Below are 25113 nucleotides of genomic sequence, written 5' to 3' on the forward strand. Positions count from 1 at the left end.
TATCCATTGCATTCCTAGTTATTATTATTATTATCATTATTATTATTATAACAACACCAGCGTGTATAAACATGAATGATAGGTGGTTTGTATCTGAATACTAAAAACTAGTTGACTGTTGACCTCGGAAAAGGTGAGGTCAAGGAGGCAAGGACATCGTTCACGAGGTTCTGGGTTTCAGTACCGGAGGAGCAAGTATCCAGGCTCGAACCAAAAATCGTTAAAAGTTAGACTGCGTCGGCCAAACATGTTCAAAACTGCTCGGCTCGGGTTCTCAACGGCTCTAGCGGCTTGGTTCACAGCTCATTCACTATCGAACCGAGCCAACAGCTCACCCAACCGAGCCGGCTCGAGCCGATGGCTCACCTGAGCCGAGTCGGTGCTTCATCTCAACCGAGCCAGTTGAACTGAGCTGCTCCTCAGTTGAACCGAACTGAGCCAGTTAACATCACTGCCTGGGTTGGACTTCTGCTTCGGCTCAAAAGTTAGATCGTGCAGGTCTCAGCCTTGGTGGTAAGGACTACAGTATATACCGGTGTTTATATTGGTGCTCACATTTGAGGCTGTCTCGTTATAAAAATCCATAGTCGTCTTGTTAATTGAGACGAGACGAGATGCGAGCAGTGTCCTATCTTCTGAGCAACATTAAAAATGTTCCATATAACTGCTTACATTTCTTATGACTTTCGCTTTCCAGTCTAATCAGGCCATGATTTCAAAACGAGTTAAAACGAGCTAAACGAGCGAGCCGTTTATCAAACTCGACCTCAAAACAGTAACTTGGCTCGAAACTCCACTTGAGAAAATTACCTTTGACTCGACTTGAAACTCGACTCGAATTTGCTTCGAGTTTCGAGTGGAGTCGAGTTTTAGCTCGACTCGTGCCCATCCCTAATAAAATGCATATTAGCGGAAGGCTTCATTCCTCAGGAATACTTTGGTACCAAATCATCTTTCTAGCTTAATTAGAGGCTGAGCTATTGATATTTGTTGTAAAAATAAATGTAATTTACGTCAACAAACTGAAACTCCAAAAATTGACTAACTTTGCCCCCTCCCTGCTCCTCCATATAAGCAAGAAGTACAAATACACGATATTACCATGTAGTGGCCTACTTCATTGCTTCACGTAACAATTTTTATGAATCTATCCCCCAAGAGGGTGAATGGCTCCCAAAAAAACGTTTAAAAAGAAACAAAAAAAAAAAACACGATATTTACCCTCCTCCCACCGCCATGTGGTATCCCACATAGATAAAATGCACACCAGCGGAAAGCTGGATCCTTCAGGAATAAAGTGGTGCAAAAACCATCTTCCAGCCTTAAGACCGTGTCTAACGTTTAGAGCTGAGATCATCAGTCCCTATATAATAACATGGTGAACTTCTTTCCAAAATATTATGAAAACTATTTGTCTTATGCAGTTCAAACTGTTTCCACATGTTAACCTACCCCAATACTACATGTTCACTTTTTTATTTTTAAACTACGTTTTATAGTTTATAATTATTACTTTTTACAAATAAATATGACAGCGTTGTAAGCAGGCTTTCTTTTCCTGTTCGTGGAGGTGCAGATACCTGATCCATTCACACCATTGTTCCTCACTGATCTTCAAAAAGTTGGTAGGGGAGGGAAACAAGTTACGAAGTGAGATAAGATCGTTTATCTAAAAATGCGGAGAAAGCATATCTTCGAAGTTATGTTAGTTGACAACCTGATCATATAGTCGCAAGAACAAAAGCATGCGGGAGGCAAGACTGGCTGCTGTCAGAAATGAGACCACCTTATCTATTCACACATCTTTTTACTTGTATTTTGTAACAAGTCTTCTTGTCAAACAGGGTGCGCTTTTCCTATTTTCCTATTTCAACCATTTTTGATCCTAAATATTGATTCTTACGCGGTGAAAAAAGGAGACACGTCAGAGGAAACGCAAAACAAAAAGCACTATCATCAATATTTTGCTTTCCAAAATAAGGAATGTAACTTTAAAAGAAATACCTGGGAAAATGAAAGAACAAATCATGGCATATCATGAGTGTGTATAACAGTAATAGGCCTATACAAAATAAATAAATAAATATTACAATATTTCTGAGGGTCTACATTATTTGGATTCGATATTGGTATTCCAAGGATAAGCAAGAAATATTTTTCACTTGATTTTGACTGAAAACCTGATTTACAGAATTATATATATATATAAGTGTGTGTGTGTGTCCTGTGTTATATAGTACATTTTGACTCAGTTTCCTGATCAACGTTACGTTACATCTTAGGAATCTACAATTACGTCACTTTTGAACAAAGAGGTGTTTATCCTGGTTTCCCCTATATAGTTCATAATACTTCATAATTTTATTGAAAAATATTTGGCAACGTGTATCACTTCTACTCTCCTGATTCATTTAAAGAACCAATTACCGGTTGGTCGCAAACTGGAATCATTATTTTCGGCTGAGGAATATTATCAAATTCTCAATCAAATTTGGCTGATACATGAACCTTGTCGCAAATTGGAATGATCACAAATCGCATTGAATGAATAAAAATATATACACAGAAAGCTATATTAGTCCATTTATCCACATTCGTGCATAGGACTACTTCTATTTTGTAGTTGACCATCCATCACAACAGAGTTAATTAATATTTGATTTAATGATGATTTGCGGGTGAAACATCTCAACCAAAATCTCGCCTGGAGGAAACCTGGATAGCGTGTAACTTATGTAACTGACAAGTAAACCTTACGTTTGGGTGAATCGAGTTGCTGACTGAGACACATATGAGAAAGTAGTACTAAATGTGGTCAATATTTCAGTGAAGTTGAACATCAGTACAGAACATCACATGGCAGTACAGAACAGTCGTCATACATTTGGAGGTAAAAGCTCTGTAAGACCTCTTGTAACGATAAAAGTTGAATAACAAATATATGGGTACATATTAGGACTAGGGGGAAGTCATATAGTAAGAGTATACCTGACGGCGGCCATCTTGAAATCCGCCATTTTCAATTAAGGTTAAGTTTCTAAAATAGGAATAGGGTCATGTGATACATCATTTAAGGCGCAAATTTAATCAGAAGAACAACGGTGACGTTAATTTTGATTTACGCGCAATTGTTAAAAAGTTACAGGGAAATTAAATATTGTTGCAGCATACGAGGGCTGTCTAAAAAGTATCCGACCTTTGGCCAGAAAAATAGTTGCGAATACCTGACAGATTTGGGACCCTAATCCCCTTCAAAGTAGGCCCCTTGTGCTTCCACACACTTAGCCCACCGATCCTTCCACTGCTGGAAACACCGCTGGAAGTCTTCTTTTGGAATGTTGTTCAGCTCCGTCGTCGTGTTCCGCATTATGTCTTCTCTACTCTCAAAACGGGATCCCTTCAGAGGCGTCTTCAATTTTGGAAACAACCAGAAGTCACAAGGAGCCAGGTCTGGAGAGTAGGGAGGTTGGCGAACGGTTGTAATTCCATGTTTGGCTAAGAACGTGTGAATCAATTGGAATGAATGTGCTGGGGCGTTGTCATGATGGACGTGCCAGTTCTTCGCTGTCCACATGTCTGGTCTTTTGCGCCGGACTGCGTCACGGAGTCGCCTGAGAACATCTTGATAGTACTCCTTTGTCACTGTTTGTCCTTCCGGTGCGTACTCGTGATGCACAATTCCACGGGCATCGAAGAAAACAGTCAGCAACACCTTGATTTTGCTTCGCACCTGCCGCGCTTTCTTCGGCCTTGGAGAATCGGGATGCTTCCATTGAGACGATTGTTGTTTTGTTTCTGGGTCGTACCCGTACCCTCATGACTCATCTCCAGTTATCACGGAATTCAGATACCCAGGATCAGTGTTGGTGGTGTCCAGAAGGTCCTGTGCAACGTCAAAACGGGTGTCTTTTTGTTCCTGAGACAACAACTTGAGTACAAATTTAGCAGCCACTCGTTTCATGTTCAAATCGTCACGCAAAATTGCATGTGCAGAATCTTTACTCACTCCAACATCTTCTGCAATCTCCCGCACTGTCAAACGGCGATCTGCCATCACCAAATTTCGCACCCGCTCAACAACAGCTGCATGCCGAGCAGTTTGGGACCTGCCGCTGCGCTGCTCACTCTCGACTGATGTGCGGCCATCTTTGAATCGGTTGAACCATTGTTTAATTTGTGTTACACCCATCGCATCTTCTCCAAACACCTGCTGAATCTTACGAATTGTTTGGCTTTGAGAATCACCCAGCCTTTGACAGAATTTGATGCAGTATCTTTGCTCAATTCGTTCAGTCATCTTGCGAGAAACACTAAATCCGACGAACACTACCAACAGCATCTCACTTCGCGACCACCAGCTCACGACTGGCACACGCGAACGCAGTGAAAAAATTCAAGCATGCGCATTAAGGTTCCTCCTTCCACCGTGCACGGTGGCGCCGCCTGAGAATCACTACTTTGCGTGGAAAAAATTAAGGTCGGATACTTTTTAGACAGGCCTCGTATGTATTAGTCCTTTACCTCACCTTGTAAATTTTGTGTTAATGATAATAATTAAATAAAAAGCACGTGGACAAATATTAGGTCTATGGTAAGAGTTGCCTTGATGTCGGCCATGTTCAAATCCGCCATTTTGAATCAGACAAAAGTTTTAAACAAAACTCATAACATATTACCTTATTAATAGCAAATTTTACCATAAATCCAACGGTATAACCATTTTTGCTTTATCATTAACCAGCATTTGTTATCACATAAACAAGTTGCTAATTTAAGGAAAAATGACCAAAGTGGAATTGAGTCATAATTGAACTTGGGTCTTTCTTCCAGAAAAGTCCTCAATTAGTGCAATCAATATGTAGTTCACAAAAGAGTGCATGACTTGCACAAATGCTCTGCTCACAGTGAGCACACCTGGCAAAGGCAGTCGAGTTACACTTGACACCTTTGTCGTTAACAATTCCGTCAAAGCAGTAGTCGTAAGGAGCGATCCATTTAATTTTGTGCTGGTTAATGATAAAGCAAAAATGGTTATACCGTTGGAGTTATGGTAGAATTTGCTATTAATAAGGTGTCAATGTTATGCGTTTTGTTTAAAACTTTTGTCTGATTCAAAATGGCGGATTTGAACATGGCCGACATCAAGGCAACTCTTACCATAGACCTAATATTTATCCACGTGCTTTTTATTTAATTATTATCATTAACACAAAATTTACAAGGTTGGGTAAAGGACTAATACATATGCTGCAACAATATTTAATTTCCCTGTAACTTTTTACCAATTGCGCGTAAATCAAAATTAACGTCACCATTGTTCTTCTGATTAAATTTGCGCCTTAAATCATGTATCACATGACCCTATTCCTATTTTAAAAGCTTAACCTTAATTGAAAATGGCGGATTTTTTTTTCAAGATGGCCGCCGTCAGGTATACCCTTACTATATGACTTCCCCCTAGTCCTAATATGTACCCATATATTTGTTATTCACCTTTTGTCGCTACAAGAGGTCTTACAGAGCTTTTACCTCCAACTGTATGAAGACTATTCTGTACTGCCATATGATGTTGTGGTAGCTGTATCTCCTAAGCCCCTGGAGCTTCGCACCTACAACTTCACTGAAATACTGACCACATTTAGTACTACTTTCTCATATGTGTCTCAGTCAGCAACTCGATTCACCCAAACGTAAGGTTTACTTGTGAGATACAGCACTGAAGAGTTTGCTCCATCACCATGATATTATTCTGTTAACAATGCAACGAACATAAATATTTACTAATATTATGAAGGGTACATTCATGCAGTAATAATTATAACAAATATGTTTTGGTTAGTGGCGCATATAGGAGGCTATCAAGCTCAAGCTCTCCCCGAAATAATTTCATTATTATTTCTTCACTGATTTATTAATATTTCTAATTTATTAATAAAGAAATTAAAGAAACACAAATCTCCGGGTATAGATGAAATTCCGGCTGAGTTGATTTGAGCTGGAGGCGAAAAACTGTGGAACAAGGTAAACAAAGGCATTCTCCTTATCTGCAACAAGAAAGAATTACCACAAGAGAGGAAAGAATCAATCATTGTTCCAATTCGCAAGAAAGGCGACAAAACTGACTGTAATAATTATCGAGGCATTTCTCTTCTGTCAACATCCTATAAAATCCTTTCAAATATTCTATTAGCAAGATTGACCCCATACGCAGATGAAATTATTGGAGATTATCAGTCCGGATTTAGACGAAATCGATCAACTATCGACCAAATATTTAGCATTCGCCAAATACTCGAAAAAAAAAGTGGGAATACAATACCCCGGTACATCAACTATTTATTGATTTTAGAAAAGCGTACGACTCGGTTAGTAGAAAAACATTATACAACGTTCTTACAGAACTTGGAATACCGAGAAAGCTAATTAGATTAAATAAGATATGTTTAAATGAATTCCAAAGTAAAGTCCGGGTAGGAAAATTTTTGTCCACGAACTTTCACGTCGAAAATGCCCTGAAACAAGGAGATGCGTTGTCACCATTATTATTTAACTTTGTTCTGGAATACGCTATAAGGAAAATCAAAGATAGCAACCAGGGCCTACAGTTGAATGGTATTCACCAGGTTACGGCATATGCTGATGATGTAAATTTAATAGGGGATGACAGGAGAACAATAGAAAGAAATGCAGAGATTTTATTAAACGCTTGCAGGGACATGGGTTTAGAAGTAAATGCAGAGGAAACTAAATACATGGAAGTGCGTCGGGGCCGTAATACAGCAAATTATGGATGCGTTAAAATATTAAATAATACTTTTGGTAAAGTGGATAGTTTCAAATATCTAGGATCAGTATTAACAGAGGAAAATCATATTCATGAAGAAATTAAATGTCGACTAAAAGCAGGGAATTCGTGTTACTATTCGGTTCAAAATCTCTTTTCGTCGCGAATTCTGTCGAAGAATCTGAAGCTTAAAATATACAAAAAGATAATCATGCCTGTTGTTCTGTATGGTTGCGAAACATGGTCGCTTACTCTGAGGGAAGAACATAGACTAAAAGTATTTGAGAACAAGACCCTGAGACGAATATTCGGACCCAAGAGGAACGGAAATGGGGAATCGCGGAAACTTCATAACAAGGAACTACATAATTTATACGGTTTACCCAACATTGTTAGGGTCGTCAAGTCTAGGAGGCTTAGGTGGGCGTGTCATGTAGCTAGAATGGAAGAAAGTAGAAACGCTTTCAAAGTCTTGACTGGAAGACTAATCGGGAAAGACCATTAGGAAGACCTAGGCGCAGATGGGAGGACAATATTAAGATGGATCTCGGGCAGAGATTGGAATACAAAGTAGAAACTGGATGCAGTTAGCTAAGGATAGAAGTCAGTGGAGAGCTTTTGTGAACACGGCATTGAACCTCCGGGTTCCATAGGCCATACAGTTAGTTAGTTAGTTAGTTTAGCTTTTTATTATTTTTTTAACATTATACGTACAACACAAATGCTTCTTACTGATTCTCAAGCCTCCCCCTCCGAAACAAGATCCTAAATACGCCACTGGTTATGATAATTGTTGAATCAATATTATAAGTACACTCATGTCCAAAATTATTATAAGTACACTATAAGTACACTCATACATGTCGCATGTCTATAAATATGTTGTTGTAGGAATATAATTTGATAATGAATTCGCACGATATTTCTTATAATGTTGTTATGTGGACAATCGGCAAAGACATGTATGTAGCAAATTTCATGTCAAAGAGCAGTAAATAAGAACAATAAAACGAAAATAAAACTGTATAGTCTATTTAGCAACATTTTGTTTTACTCATTCTAATTTTCGTATTTATAATTCTTTTCTTATGAAATTTACCACACATATACATTTCCCGGTTATACACATAGCATCAGTATTAAAAGTACCCTGCAAAATCACTATCAAATTATATTCTTAAAGAAGACAGTTATAGATATGCGACAATCATTTTGGACATGCGTATACATCTCTACAAGCACTTTGGCAGTTTATACTGGAAAATATTTCACTATGGCGTAAGAGAAACAAAAACTGGATATTGGTCGATATTCGTGTTGTATTTAAATTTTAGCAATTCGAAACTTATGTATTTTTTATTTCTATTCACATAATGATTGGATAAACTTTGTTTATTCGCATACCCACCGTTGCTAACGCACCTGCTCCCTACAGACGCACCCCCGCGCAAGTCCTATTCTGAACGCAGTGTTGTCCACGAGACCACAAATTTCTCGTCTTTATTATAATCTCGAAAACCACACGAGAAGTACCTTTTCAAATTCGAGACGAGGCAAGAAATACAACAATTATCGTCTCGTTTTCGAGACGAGAAATTTCTCGAGTCTCGTGAGCAACACTAATTCATCCAAGTTTTGATTTCAAACACTGTTTTAGTGTTACATGATTGATATGTAATAAAAAGTACAAATTGATAAAATGATGGTACGAAAGCAATGAAGAACATTTATCTAGTTTTAAAATATGCAAGTCGTTACACAATTTAGTCCAATCATAAGTATGGTTAAAATGTTGTTATATCACATTATTCGTGGACCAATCGTGACGCGGAATGGTTGTGATGAAATTAAGGAAAAAATAGGGCATATGTTTTAAAAAAACATAAATTGCCAAAAAAAGGACAATAAAATTTCGAGACAAGAGCGAAAGAAGTCTGAGGAATTTAGGAGACGAGACGAGAAAACCTTATTTCTCGTGTCGTCTAGTCTCATGGGGAACACTATTTGAACGAAACGGATAGATTCTTGCTTGAAGTGACTACCTGGCAGATATTGGTGCAATTTTTTTGGCATGAATAATCGATTTTATGGCATATCAATCTGCAAGCATCTCATCAATCTGTACGCTATTATTGGGCCATTAGCCAAGAACACAACACTGTAGAATGCATTAGGTTATTACTTACAAATGAAATGAAATCTTTGTGTTTTACGTCTCACGGTTATGTCGGCTAAGCTAAAGTAGACGTTGATGATGGGAATGAATGAAATGTTGGGTGAAGAAAGTGGGAGAAAATGAGAAAACCTCAAGAAAACTCACGAACATGATGTTCATCCAACACAAAGCCCACTTGGTGCGATCTGGGATCGAACCGGAGAGCACACACACACCAGAGGTGAGCACTCTACCACTGAGCCATCACGGTAACCGTTATTCTTTAGGGCATAACAATTTATGTAAAAGAATCCTTGAAATTCCCATATTCTTAATCTGCACGAAAATAGATTTGATTAATACTATTTCTTCTACCTGGATTTATTAAACTTCCAAACTATTCTATGCATAAGTATCGGAAGTCTAATAGAACGGCTATGTCCGTCTGTCTGTTAACAGGTATCACACCAAAAGCAGCAAGAGATATGGAGAAGGGTTTTCTGGAATCGATTTAGTGTCCTAAGAATAGGTTCCATTTCCTCCGTCAATCTTCTTTATAAATCGTAAGTGATAGAGATCGACCACTTACGGGCCATAAATCAATAACTATATTAGCTAGCGTCAAGCGGTTTTAGGAAATTGATTCAACGTCTCTAGAAAATATATCCTCTCCATTCCTATCTCTCTACTGAAAACCGGAACTGGTAGAAATTTACTACTATTTCCGGTTTCAATATTGATTTTCATAGAGCATAAACGACACGATATATCGAAAAGCAGTTCTCGGTCATTTTCTTCCTACACATATATTAACTATTTTGCAGTTCGCTATACATCACAACAGAATAAATCCTCTTCGATCTCTATGCCAAAGTTTCTCAGTTGATGCGACAAATAAGCTAGTTTACTCTACAATATACAGGTCAAAACTACTTTTATAAGATGAACATTTCCCTCACTTGAAAGCAACAAAGACAGATTTTCTAAAACGTTCATACGTCGTTAACTCCAATATGCGTCTACAGGTAGCTATTCGCGCGGATGTTTACGTAGAATCAATGAAATCTTTAAGGTCTATGAAGAGAGAGAAAACAGACTTTGCTCTTTTCTGCTGTCAATCTGCATTCCATCGGTTTCTTTATCTGCGGGGACAACCCAAGTGACCTGGCAGGGGGCAAAGAATGAAAGAAACCTACCTGATTAGCCTCCTATCTGCTCTTCTGCGTTGTTGCAAAATGTACTGCCATATATTAAACAACTTTTAAATGTAAGAAAATTAATTTTTAATTAGCGCCCTCTAATATTACCCTAGCAAGAAAAAGTAAAAGTGAACATGCAATATTGATACTAACAAACATTTCGACGAATTTTGAAATGTATAAAATAAATAGTTTTCATATAATTTTGGAAAGAAATATGTCATGTTATTATATAGGGAAATCCCAACGCATTCCAAGTATTGGACACAGCCTTAATTAGGGACTGAGCCATTGAGGATTAAAGCCCTGATACAGCAGTTGCGTCAATGGGTGTTTAAAGATTAAGAATGCAGACGACCAGTAGAACGTAACATAAAGAAACTACATATTCAGTGAACAGAAATCGGGAAAATTCTTTCTTTCTTTCTCCGGAATTGAACATTTGGACGGATCGAGATTAGGGAAGTTCCCGAAATTTGATCTAACGGTTGAATATAGATGGCAAGCAATACCTGTGACCGTATAAAAATGGAATATATATATGCCTATTTAGATTATTGTTTTAAACAAAATAAACATTTTAAACGTGTTTTCTTTTGTTTAAAACAAAGTACTTTGTTTTAAACGTTAAAAAAGTTTTAAACAAAGAAAAACATGTTTTAAACATAAAAACGTTATTTTTGTTTCTTTTTTTTTAAAAAAAAAACGTTTTTTCAACCCTGGTTAAACTTGAATTTTGCAATATCATATTACAGTGAATAACTAGTTCTTATTTTTTTTTTTTTTTTTATTGGATGATGTAATCAACTAAAATAACACTTTTCCAGAACTTAACGACAAGTGAGTATGCATCAAGAATTTTCTAGTGGCAGTGGACAAATAGGCATGACTGAAGTGAGACACGTATGTAAAATTCTCCTGGAGACGACAGCCTTACTTCCACATAGGAAAAACATCATTGAAGACTTGTCTGAAACTTCACCACCAAGTAACAGACACTTTGAAATACATAGATGATCAACAAAAACATTAATTCGTATTGTTTCTCGTTAAACGTTCGCGTCGTCTACGGAATAGACGTGAGTGGGGCTTATCATCGAGTCTGAACAAATATAGTAAGATTAAACTTTTATTAGTGTTATTAGGGTTTTTTGGAATTTTCCCCATCCCAAAATTCTCCAGTATTTGGGGGGGGGGGTAAAACTCATAAAAAAACCTACAATAAAGCCCATCTCAAAAAAAATGTATACTTTAAAACTTAAGATTAAAATAATAATCTTAATATGATTATAATTTCTTTCTTTAATCGTACTTCTTAGTATATGCCTAGTTTTAAAATTGGCTTAAAATATAAATTTACCACCAGAACAGAACACCATTGAAAAAAGAAAAAACTTTTGGGAATCATTCATAATGAATTTTGTTTGCGCTAGTTCAAATTCGCTGTAAAAGTGTTGAACTGTGAACTACTGTATAACAATGAAAAGAGTCTTGCTTGTGCGCGCAACACAGGGAAACGGTTAAACCGTTTGGAATAAATTTTTGGATTGAGTTATCACGTATCTCGAACTAGGTTTTCAATGAGGTTACTTCGATTAAATGCGTGTTCAATGGGGGGAGGGGGGAGCGGAGGGTCAAAATCTATGCGAAAATCTTAGTATATCACGATTCTGTCAAGTTAGGAAGATTACATTTTTTATGTAAACTTCCAATTAAAAGTAAGTGGACCCGTGTTCCAGTGTTTTTGAGAGTTTCCATTTTAAGTGGGGAAGGAGAGCACTTTCTATAATTTGAAAGCGATGTTGTCTGTTCGCATCACAGAGAAACGGTTAAGCAGTTCGAAATGAATTTTTGAATATACAATAGTTAGTACTTATCCTGAGCTGGAATTTTTATATTACTTTGAGCCAAGGGCGCATTCTAGGAGAAGGAATAGAGAGAGTTCAAAATTCATGGTGCTCACCCGTACATGCAATGTTCTTTCCGCTGAACTAAACAACGATGCACATGCTAACTGTAATGTTTTACATCTGTAAACAACAATTCATAATGTTTGTACAGGCACGTCATGTTGATTTTCACAGGCAATGTACATACGTTTTCTCGTGTTTCATTTTCAGGCACATGTACATGTGCTCTATAGTTTTCTGGGTTTTTAGTATAGGTTAGCGCAATGTCAATGGGTCGTGAACGATGCAATATGGACCGGTTATGTCTGGAAACACGTGATATGGTCGCATTAATCGTAGTTCACCTTACTTCAATCCACGGGTCGTATTTATGTGGGGCAGACGTCCAAAGAAGTGTATGATCTATAATGTCACCGGCCAACCGTGAAACGAGGTGACAGCTCTTATTAGTGTGGGCCTCAATATCCAAGTTTCCAGCAAGCCCTGTACTGACGTTTTGACCACGTAACTGTGCGTGATTATTTCCCATTATAGGGAACCACGTGTATCCTTTGCTTCAGATGTTTCCGACCAATGACGCCATATTCCAGGATGATACACCCATTCACACAGTTGGAACTGTTGTGACGTAATTTGAGGAACATCAAAAGAAATTGAACACCTTGTTGGGTCTACCTAATCTCCGCATCTGAACAGAATGGAACATATGTGGTCCGTTTTCGATGCACAAAACCGTCGCAGATTTCCGTCTTCAACCTCTCTTACGGAATTACGTGATGCAATGCACGCGAAGTGGGATAATATTCCACCTGCTACCATTAAAGAGCTCTATACTACTTCATTCCACGCCGCATCACTAACACAAAACCACCAAAAGCCCGGAGGAGCGATCGCAACTTGACTGCTGTCAACCAGTTATGTGACATGTTTCCAACACCAGGTGTTTCCAATAAATTGATAAGTATCTACATAAGGTTTCAGGAAATATCAATGAAAGACGAAAATACAGCAATTAGGTCAATATCCTTAGCTATACACGGATAGATAGATTAAGGTTTTAATATTCGTTCTACATAAAATGTGAACATTGTTGTGATCAGAGCTAACAGTAAAGTCTACAGAAATTTTGTTGTGAGTAATCGCAGATTTAAAGACATAAATCTAATTGCTATCCACATTCTACTTAAGAAATAGATTCATCCTTCGTAAGTAAACGTTGCATGAATATATATGAGTGAAGAACAATGAAATTATATGTTCGAAGCAATTGAAAACTTAGAAGAATAGACTTCAAAAATTGCGGTCCCGATGTTTACATATTTTAAGTATATAAAGGACAAATATCTCAAATTATTTCTAATGTTCCTTCACATACAGCAAAATCTTGAAAAGCCAAAATTACGCGTAATATTTCGAATTGGCACATTTGGTCTAGATTTTGATTCTTGAATTGGAATATTCCCTGCCAAACTACACTTGGAATGTTGGTATGAAGTAAATAAATAATAGAGGAGTGTTTTTCAAACTTTTAATAACTACGTTTTAAAGTTTGAGTGTAACATTATTAAATGGATTTCATGAATTAATAGACATAGTCAAAAAACTTGATAACCACCTTTGTACTTTTTTAATAACAAAGAGGATGCTCTTTGCGTTCTTTTAATAATCAAACGCAGATTACTTAAAATAATTTAATCACTGTAATAAATATTAACCATTTAAAAAGGTAAATTCTAGTGTGTGTGGTTAGGAAATACAACTTTGCACATTAATTTATAACTTCAAACGCCTTTACCCAGCATTTTGAAACTTGTAACAATTCTATCGACTACAACCCTCAATTGTAAAGTGAATCGAGCAAAGACATTTATTTTCGTACTATTATAGGTGATGACAACGGTATTGTTTATATATACATATAAAGAAAAAGACTGAATTGAATATGTCTCCGACTTAACCCAGTACTCATCTAACCATTATACTATCAATTCCGACACTTGTCCAGCCATATATATTCAATCTAGAGATTGGTGTTTAGTAATTAAGGCCATGGATTGTATGAACTCCTGTTACGTTTGTACAACATGATGTTCGCATTTCCACTTCGTTTCAATCGTATTGGACTATTTAAGAATATACACACTGCACAACCTAACCACAACACAAGATATTGTATAGACCACGTTTGAATTGCTGAGTGCGGACTTCAAAAATGAAATTGTGTCGCTAGTCAGTGAATGGATTAGGTAACATGATTCTGCCACCGTAAGGCAAAGTTCAAGGTCTATTTTTGGTCCAAACACACATTTTACGCTTTGAATTTCACGGAAATTATGGAATATGACAATTCTGAAAGAAAAACGGTTGTCATAAGAAGCTTAAAACTTTCAAATCCGAACACTATTTCACCTTACAACTACTTATCCTTTAATGAGCTGTTGCTATAGTTCTAAAACATGTTTTATTTCTTAAATCCGTATACCACTTTGAAGAAAAACTTATCTTTTGTCAATAGTTTAGAAGTCGACTGAAAAAAATAAATAACACGATGGAAAATTTTTGTAGTTCTTTCAAAACAAGAGTAGCTTATACAGAAATACATATAATAGACAGGGAAATCAATATATCAAAACAAGTTCCATTGTACCATAGTTCGTTTCTCTTTAATAACACATCATTTATGTATCAATATTTTATTAATCTTTAGATAAATAATATTTATTATTTATACGCACCAGAGGCGTCCATCCTGCATTATCCTTGACGTTAGGATTAGCTCCTGCCTGCAATAACAATTCCACCTGAATACGATCTCCCTGAGAAGAAATATACAAATAAAAGTTTGTAAGAGCATATTTACTTCGTGACGACAAAATTTAACGATAAATTCTAATATAATTTCGGCCTCCTTCTAAGCTTTAGACACACAAAATCTGGAAATATATATAATTTTGAGTAATATATGTAATTTTGAGTCTTAATATATATATATATATATATATATATATATATATATGTATTAAGACTCAAAATTACAATGATATTTAAGAGTTAAATCAATTATTAGGCTCTGCTCTTAGGCTAAACAAAATAAATCTACTTTTTTGTACATACAAATAAAAAAAAAAACATAATCTTCTTGCCTTAAGCGTTGAAATTTGGCCAATTTAAGAGAAGAACTGCACATAAGTGGGCTTTGGAAAGATGCATTAGGTATAGTTCAAGCTGCCCCTAAGGCTGAATCTACAGAAGACGAGAATATATGTATTTTACATAGCCAAAAACGTGAAATGTTGCTCCGTGTAGTGCGGGTTGCATACATTTTTCATAAAACCTCGATGCGGCACATGAAGGCGTTGACTAAAAATTCTGAAAAAAATCTGGCACACTTTGCCCACTAAAAGACACCCTATAACCGCTTCGCCGAACAGATTTTCGAAAAAAAGTTGAAATTCGGCCCACCCTAATATATATATATATATATATATATGTATGTATGTATATTTCACTTTTATTTGTACTGCAATGACAATGAGCAATGAAGTAACATTTTCAGTGTGTTGTCTATATCGATCTGCAAATAATACACTTATAAACGTAATTTTTTCTTCGAAAGTAAAGCGAAGTACTTCATCAACTAAATTTTGTAAAACATCAGTTTAATTTCAAGTGTTCTACAGACATGATCCAATTTTTGTTACTAGGTTCCTACATTATGGCATAAATGGAAGATAGGTATAAACTCAAAAAATACCCTTCCTTCCGACTAGCGACCACCTACTTTTAAGATACTATTATTTTATCCCCTTTAAGACGACTACTTTACTACAAGTATGTGTTGTCAAGTGAGATATGTACCTAGGTCAGGGCTCATAGTGGTTTGGTCTCTTGTAAATAGTTGAAAAGTGACCAAAAGCACACGAAAAAGTGACCGAAAAGTGACCAAAATCCCATAATGCATTGTGATCTAGCAAGTAGAACAAATGCTTAAAAATAATTCTCTAGGTGTCTTTCTTTCTGATGAATCGATTATTTTACAGTAGTTTGAAACACTTAAATTTAAGAAACTGTATGCTGCATTCACGTTGTTTTGCATACTGTTACGAAACAAATTTTGAGGCTCTATGCATTCAGGATGCGACCCTGTTTAGACCTCATACGAAAAGGAATCAAACACACAAACCTCAGACGAGTGAAGTTGAGAGGGGTAAAAGCGATAAACATTAACATATGATGTTGACAGAAATTTTAGTCGAGTTTAGCACCTAAGTGCTGAGAGATAAGAAATTCACTTTTATTATTAAGCTTAAACAGTGCCTTTAGAACAAGAAAAGAAAAACAATTTAAAATGAATGAAAAAAAAGCACATTAATGAGTTGATAATGACAGACTTTACATCCTAACAGTGTCTAGCGACAACACGAAAGAAAACAACATTTTCTGCTATATTGAAATCGGAATAAGAGTGTCTGGGTTTGACTTCCAGTCAAGTCCGGTACACACCGGAAAAGTAAGAAATGCTATGAAAACGCTCATTACATGGAGAATATTGGTCTCCACAAAATTTGCTTTGCTGCATCCAGTCAATTAAAAAAAAAAAAAAAATCGCATTATTGTTTTCTCACATAAAACTGTGTTGGTGGGAAACTAGGATTTTGTAAAAAGATGCAATTTCTGGCAACAAGACAATACAGAAGCATTTTCTCTGTCTCTCGTTGTTTCTCGCCCTCGTACTTCAAAGGAGCGTGATCAAGGATAAATGAAGCTCACCTCCCTCCGTATCGACGCGGGCTCAAGGTGAAATCTACCTTCTTTCGGAGTATAAGCAAGGGTTCGTTCGCCCCGCCGGAGACGTGCTGTGTGCAATATTACCGGTGTTGAGGAGAAGTCTTAACGCTCGAGATTATAGCTGGTGAGTATGATATCCAGCACTATGTAACGCGTTTGGTTCTTGAGTGGCAAATAGAAGGGCAGTAAGGCAGTCAACATATAGTCATGGCTACCAATCTGGGAACAAAACCCGAACAATGTAATCTCCTCCATCATCAAAAAAGGAGCACTTTTAGGGCAAAATACGAATCTCTACAATATAAATGTTTTAGAGAGTACTTAATTTTTGGTCGTCCATGGCAGACTAAGGGGCGCCCCCGGCCGCGTTTGCCAACTGAGTTACAAAGCATAATACATTGGCTTAAACTAAACACAGCCGATCTGGGTACGTTGTACAAACTCTCCCTAAGTTTGGTAATCTCCCGCATGTTAGTTAAAATTGGTGTTACTGAATTCGATGGTGGGTAGGCCATAACACAAAAAGCCAGCTAACTTACAGGTGTTAACCTCAACTCAGTGTGATATATTATTGGATTTCTTGGAAACCTAAGCAGTTAATAATTTTAACAGTTTTTGTAAATTTTTAGAGAGAGTCTCGGAACGAGCTAAGACATACTCGACTCCTCTTGGAAACCTAGCCGAGGAGCGTGTAACCTTTCCCGTTTTTGCAAGTATATTCGATCAATTGGAAGATTTCATTTTTTCCAGTTTTTATAGAAATTTCGATCTGGCACGGCTAATCAGCCCCCCAAAAAGAATTACACTGAATTGTAATCTACTGATCTCAATTCACGGTAATTCTCAACACAGTAGATTCTCTGGAACTTTGAACGTCCCACGATAATTTTTAAAATTTTGGAAAATTTTCAATGTCTTGAAAACCTTGCCCCAGTTTCAATGTGAAATACTAAACAGCTGGTTCTTTGATTATTCATCATTTTTCCTGGGAACTCATGACCAGTATGAAACTTATTTGAAAAAGACGAGGTGTAATTAAACTGAGAATTTGAAATTAAAAATGTCATTCTCGGCCGTAGCCGAGTAGTATATTGTTAATCAATTTTTGTATTTCTTCCAGAGACGCTCTTAAGAAATGACAGGTAGAAAAGGAGGTAAATTTCTTTCCTAGTTGGAAAACTGTATGAAGGTGCCATCCTCAAATACCAATGTATCGGTCGCCACCTCTCGTAAATGCTCTACTATTTCTGGGTCTCGACGGTACATGATGGACGCCGGCTCCAGTAAAGAATCCCATGCACTTTGGGTTCTCTCGAAGTGAGATTCGACCGCTTGAGTTTAATCAAGCTTTCGGTTGAAATCGATATACCAGGAGTATCTCGACCCAGGAATAATTCAAGCTACGCCATTTTTGAATACTTATACCTTCTCCGTTGCCCAAGTGGAGGAATACCCAAATCAACACATCACCACTACAAAACATTAATTTTTATCTTATTTGTTGCGGGGGAAGAAGACCCCGTAACAATACATCCATGTGCAATTGAATTAAGAGATACTGGTTAGTAGCTTGTAGCAACTCCATCTCCCATTATGAAGGCGCCGATGCGGTGTGGCATGGGCTCCACAAGCTCCCATCCACGAGATTGGTCGGAGCAAGGTCCAGAACGTGCACATCCTTCTCGACAGCATCACAAACGTGCTGAATCGGACTAACATGGGGACTCCTCGGGGCCAAGCAAGTATTTGCACATTCGTGGAGTGTTCATTGAACCGATCAGTTTCAATACGGAAGCGAGCAAAGGATATCTGCCAGCAAGTTCTTGTAGCTAGGGTTGGTTGGCAAAAACTTAAAAAAAAAAATGTTTCATTTGGGGGGAGAGGGTTAAACTATTTTTTTTTAAATAATTTGCTCTATGTATTTATAGTGCATATGGACAGAAATAAGTTTGATTCGCCTTTGTGTTATTATGCAACAACGAGGTTATGCTGGAAGTGATCACATAAGCTTAAAGCGGAATCCAAACCGCTTCTCGGTTTACATCGAGAGAAATTGTCTCCATTTGGACTCGAAACCGGAACTAATTGGCCACAAATACGATGAATCTGCCGACTAACTCACGAAGCACTCCTAACACAAAAAAAAAAAAAAAAAAAAAAAAAAAACGTTGTACTGATGTTTACATACTTGTTAATATAATCGTCAAGAGTCATTTCAGAAGGACAAAAAGATAAACAGAAGTGAAATCATTATACAGAATTATATATAAATCGGGAAACTCCCGTTATTGCTTGGCATATAAAATTTTAAGGTCAACGTATCATAATCAGTACGCTAAAACCGAGGTATGTAGATATCATTCAATTAAATTAAAACTGAGAGTCCAATCCAAACTAACTATGGAAGCTACGTACCCAGTCGATAAACTTTGCCAATTTCTATCAATATACTTAAGCAACCTTGGCTTCTTTATAAAACAACAGGTATTCAGGCAAGCAGAAATATACAATTTGGTTTCGTTTCGTATGTTTAGGCTTAACCTTACGTAATACCGAGGTTATCAAGGAAAAGATTTTCGCTTAAAGTGACATTCGAACCGCTACTTGGTTTAGACTTGAAAGAAGGGTTATGGTACGACTGAGAATTAACATGGGACGCCTTGATTAAAAGGTAAAAAGGAGATAAAATTAATGCAGACGGTTTGATATGTGGAAACGTCACTATGAAGTTCACAGTTTTTTTATTTTTTTTGTTTTTGTTTGTTTGTTTGTTTGTTTGTTTAAACCAGCCAACCCTGCCTGTAATGTTCTCTAATATCCTTCCATGTGAACAATACCTATACGAAAAATACTACCACCACTCGATTAGCAATATTTTCGACTGGTGCCTGTCCGTCTTGGCTACGCCTGGTGCAATGAAAAGGTGCTTTGTTCTATTGGCTACGACGAACTGAAGGGATTTCATTTCTCATCAATGTCTACCAACACACAGAAAGAGGCTTTTTTTCCTCTAAGCATACAAAATATATTAAAATAATTTTTCTGTAAATTGCCTTGTATAGTCGAGAAGAAAATAATATATGGAACCAGCAAGCGGTTACACCTGACTTTTCATGATAACGAATAATCTGCTTAGTTGAATACTGTCATCTGACCTAAAACATTTTTAACTTTTCAAAAGCAAAATTCCAAAAACTGTTATCTTGTTTTCAAAATTTAGTATAACTGGCAACTTTGTTCAGTAATATCGGTTGATATTGGCAAGTTTTTATTGAAAACTTTTTAACTGTTTTCCATTAACATTTAAAGTAACACACTAATCACAAAAAAATGACTATAAGTATCTTCGCTTTAGAACTTCAGATGGAATGTGGTCACTGATAATTTTCATTGAAGATAGTAAACATACAGATAAATGTGGAAATTAAACATTTGATTTTCACTGTAAGTAAGAGGCGTGTTTTTTAAGTAAGGTCCGTTTGAACATAAGTACACAACGAAAGATTATTTCAAAAAAGTAAATGTATTTTCAGAAAGTACATACTTTACTCTATTTTTCGACATAGTTGCCAAGTTTGTTCAAACACTTATCATACCTCTCAACCAATTTCAAAATACCCTCTTCATAAAAACTTGCCGCCTGCTCCGATAACCAAGAGTTCACCATCGTTTTCACCACCGTTTTCAAGAGTTTTCACATCGTTTCGGGACCCAACGGGAGCATAGTTTCCTAAACTTTAGGTGTTCAGAAACAATTTTGTAAAGCACTGATCTCGACACGTCAGAAAATTCGTTTGAGAGACCTGTTATTGTGAAGCGCCTGTTCTCACGAACCCTCGCTTCAACTGAAGCCACCAAATCGTCTGTAATCGAAGAAGGGTGACGGGAGCGGTCCTCATCATGGACGTTGTCACGGCCATTTTTGAATTCTCGTACCCACTTACGCACTTTGCTTGCACTCATAACAGTATCACCGTACACTTCACAAATCTGTCGATGAATTTCTGCAGCAGACAGGTTTCTTGCTGACAAAAACCGTATCACTGAGCGAACCTCACACGCGGCGGGCGACTTGATAGTCTTAAACATTGTGAAAGCACAGAACACAACCGTACAGGTCAGCTACAGTGCACGACGCACACGCTCCTTGCGGTATGCGCGCGAACTACTAGTGTCTACAACAAAACGGACCTTACTTAAAAAACACGCCTTGTATAAAAGATTATGGGTGTTCTCTTCTTCAGAAAATCTGTTCCCTTGGCGAAAGTTCCATACTAGTAAAATGATTACAGTATTCTCTTCAAATGAGCGAAAGAGGATATATGTGTGGAATAATTGCACTATGTAGTAATTTTCTTTTTCTTTTTCTTTTTTTTTTTCCACAAACACTAAGAAACTTTTATATTCATTTCACTGTTAGATTTTATTCAGTATAAAACATCATTAAGAATACTTTTAAAAAAGCATTTAATTCACACATCCTTACACTTAGTATTCGTATTTTGAACAACACTAAATATGATTTGAACATTACTTGTTGATATTATATATATATATATATGAGAGAGAGAGAGAGAAAGAGAGAGGGAGAGTGTGTGAAAGTTTTTCATGAATGTCTTTCAAATTAACTAAACTGAAACATATATTGCTTTATATTGATTTTTTCTTTCCAAAAGTTAGTGTGTACATAATTCGATCACTATATTTTATTTACTTTATTTACTGAACTTTTATCTCAAAATATTTTCATTCAATAAATGATTAGATAGAAAACAATAAAAATCTACAAGAAAAGCTAAATAACTGAAATATTAAAACGATTCTAATATTGGAAATATTTAAATATTATTAATGTATACTACTGCACAATTGGTTCATAAAATCACCTTAGTGGATGAGCATACAAACTAATTTTGGAAAAATGTTTTATGTAAACTTTCACTAGCAAATCTGCTCAAAAAAAAAAAAAAAAATCCAAAATCTTGGATAACCGGAAATTATCAATTATTTTTAAATCATTACTGTTTTCTCAATTAAATGACTGGCGAATGCCTTACAGTTAAACTGTTGCATGTGCTGAATTATTCATATGTAAATGTTGTTTCACTTGTATATAATCTCTTATTAACGAATTTTCATTATACAGGAATGCGCGGAAATTAAAAAAATGCAATCGAAATAAAATATAAGTCAATAGTAAACGAACAACTTGATAAAATATCCATAACCCAATTATTCTGAAAGAAAACATTAATTAGTCATTTACCATAGAATAATCGATAAAATATTTATAGATAACGAAGTACAAAATACCCGTCTCCATTTCGAAAAAATTCTTTACTACAACATATCAGTGGATCTTTTATCGAGTATCACAATATTCATTTCTATAGAATATATTATTCCATATTCGTAATTCCAATGTATGCCTACGAGAAAATGCTTTAATATTGCTTCTATATTCCTATTTTTCATAAAATACAAATTGATAATAACTTCAAGCCTTGAAAGGAAATAGTATAAAATTTCACAAGTAAAGTATCTCTCTTAATTTCGAATATTTCCGTTCACTTGCAATTATGACGTCATTGCTGCAATAAAAATGTGTAACTTGTTCTTTGAGAAAGTTATGTAACTACGACTACACATTAGTGATAACTACAAATGCTGACGAATGTCTTGTCGACTCTTGGATTTTGTTATTGACTGAAATAAAATTATTATAATCTTAAGTGAGAAGTTTTATTGGAGGAATAACTAATTTCTGCTCAGTTTCCCGTACAATTTTTCATATACCCAGTAAATTGTCAACGAAATTGAGCAGGATTATATCCAAACACGAAATAAATAAATAAATAAAAATCAACAAACCTCCAGCATAACTCAGAGCGCTTCTACGTTCAGCGAAAGATAACTTAGGACTGAACACCAGGAGTTTCCCGCATTCCATGTAACTATGGTAAAGCTTACATTGGACAAACTTTACGAATTATTGAAGTTCGTTGCAAGAAACGCACAAACAATATAAAACTCCTCCAAGCAAGCAAATCGGGACTAGCAGAATACAGTATAAAGGAAGGATATGCCATTTCATTTTCGAAAACCACTATACTTTCCAGAAGTTCAGGATACTGACACAGGAAAATAAAAGAAGTCATAGCAATTTTGAAAGAAGATAGTAATCTCAACAGAGACGTTGGCTATCAACTTAGTAACACCTGGATTTCCTAATCAGAAAGCATCAGGCAGCGACGAGTCATAGCCAGTCATCAGACCAACAACTGATTGAACAATCCACCAACCAACAACATAAATGCATTTGATTGAGGTTTTATGTATTACTGATCAAATAAAATGGATCAAAATACTAATGGATAAGTACAGTAGTAGTTGTCATTGGAAATGAAGTTTTGTCCCACATTAATGAATATATGAATGTTTGAGATCCCTGTTTAATAATTATTAAAGTGGACCATTAATAAAAGTCGACTGGGCAGCTATTTTGTCATTATGATGAGAGCTGATAAAACTATAAACTGGTTAATTATTAGAGTCGATTGAGCATAAATATAAGCAATTAAATAAAATACAGAAATACGAGGACTGGATATAGAACCCAATACTCAAACTACATACATATATACTCAAACTACAAATAAAAAAGTCCAGATGCACATATGGCGAAAACCACATTGTTTCAAAGTTATACGATGCCGAAAACCAGGAAAGTGTAACTTTGAGGCTGCCTAGCTCGAAAACTATGACATGTTAAGGGCGGTTAAAGAAATATCAGATGAACTAGTACACTATCTATCTAAATATCCATGTTTCCAAGTTAGGTCGTATCGGCGCAACGAATTTTATAGAGGGAGCTGGGGTATCAGAACCCTGATTTAAGCACGTATAGAGAAAAAGTAGGTATGTTTTGATAGAAAATTATCGGTTTATTAAGCTGTTATGTCGTGTACATGAGTATTATTATTTGTAAATTTCACATTATCATTAATTTTAATATCTGCAATTATGCAACCACACATAGTACAGGTTTCGATAACAATTGCAAATCAAGTTCTAACAGTTAACATCATTTCATAACGGTGATCTAAGTAAGATAAGTGTCATACAAATAAAAAAATGATAAATAAATAATTGCAGAGATACAGAAATCAGAAATACTGTGAAAACGAACATCAGGACAAAGGATTTAGCGAAGAGCGGGTGTACCATGGCACATTCACTGATATCTGAGTTTTTCTATCCAATGATAGATACGGTAGTTATTGCGAGTACATGATGATGAAAGAAATTATAGAATGAAAAGTTGGTGGAAACGGGAGATCTCGAGGAAACCCATTAACACGATGTTGTCCACCACGAATTTAGGTACTAAAAAGTATTAAAAGATTGTACATATTTGTTCTGAACTACTACGCTGAAGAAGAATCCAGATAACAATAATAAGAGATGCTCGATGTGTCATCCGTCACTTCAATACAATACTCTGCACGAGTTGACAGTGATTCACGTACACTATTGGAACGCATAGGTGTATTACGTATCTTTGCAAATCTATCACGAATTCTTTGCTCCAATTCATGTTTGTTTATTTGTGTTTTGTACAGTATACTTTTGAGGTGTTCCACAAATAGAAATCCAAAGGATTTAGGTCAGGAGTGAGAGGAGGCCACTGTATGGGTCTTCCTCGCCCTATCCATCCGTCTTAGAGGCACTGATCAAGAAATACACGAACATCTCGCAGAAAATGTGGAGCACCATCGTGTATAAACGGGTCAGTCCATTTCAAATCATCCAGCTAAAATATCAAATGAAACCCATAGTCTCAGAATGGCATGAGGATTTTTTTGTTTACTCTACTTGCCATTCTTATTGATCACACCAAATTTTAATTTGATATCTTTTATACTTTTTTAGTTAAATTTTTTTTAGTTTGGTAAAATATACGTTTTTGTTATTGCCGAGGGTTAAAGAGATTACGACATTGATATACTAAAAAGATCATAACTTTGTTAATTCTCATCATATCACAATGATTTTTTCACTAAAATGATCACAATAAGATACAGAATAAGGTAAAAATACATTCAGCTATTTGTACTTGAATTGTTGTTGTACATATTACCTCAAACCTGAATATTACGAATTTTTTAAAGAAAAAACATAAAATTTTAAAATACAGTAAAAACTTAAAGGCACTACATAAACCAAAGTATTTTATATGTATTTATAAGCCTAAAGGCATGAGCTAATGTGTTCTGA

General features: G+C 36.0%; 1 protein-coding gene across 4 annotated transcripts in view; it reads right to left on the minus strand.

Annotated features, from left to right (window-relative positions):
* The window catches only part of LOC145671218 (BRCA1-associated RING domain protein 1-like), a 230904-nt gene that overhangs the window by 74797 nt on the left and 130994 nt on the right, over nt 1–25113 (minus strand). For all 4 annotated transcript variants that reach the window (XM_081740096.1, XM_081740098.1, XM_081740099.1 and 1 more), the window contains exon 5: nt 14784–14864. In XM_081740096.1, the coding sequence (XP_081596222.1) occupies nt 14784–14864 (81 nt within the window). The remainder of the gene's footprint in view (nt 1–14783; nt 14865–25113) is intronic.

The sequence above is a fragment of the Thermobia domestica genome, chromosome 15, assembly GCF_964235325.1.
Source record: "Thermobia domestica chromosome 15, izTheDome1.hap1.1, whole genome shotgun sequence".
NCBI classification, from domain to species: Eukaryota; Metazoa; Arthropoda; class Insecta; order Zygentoma; family Lepismatidae; genus Thermobia; species Thermobia domestica.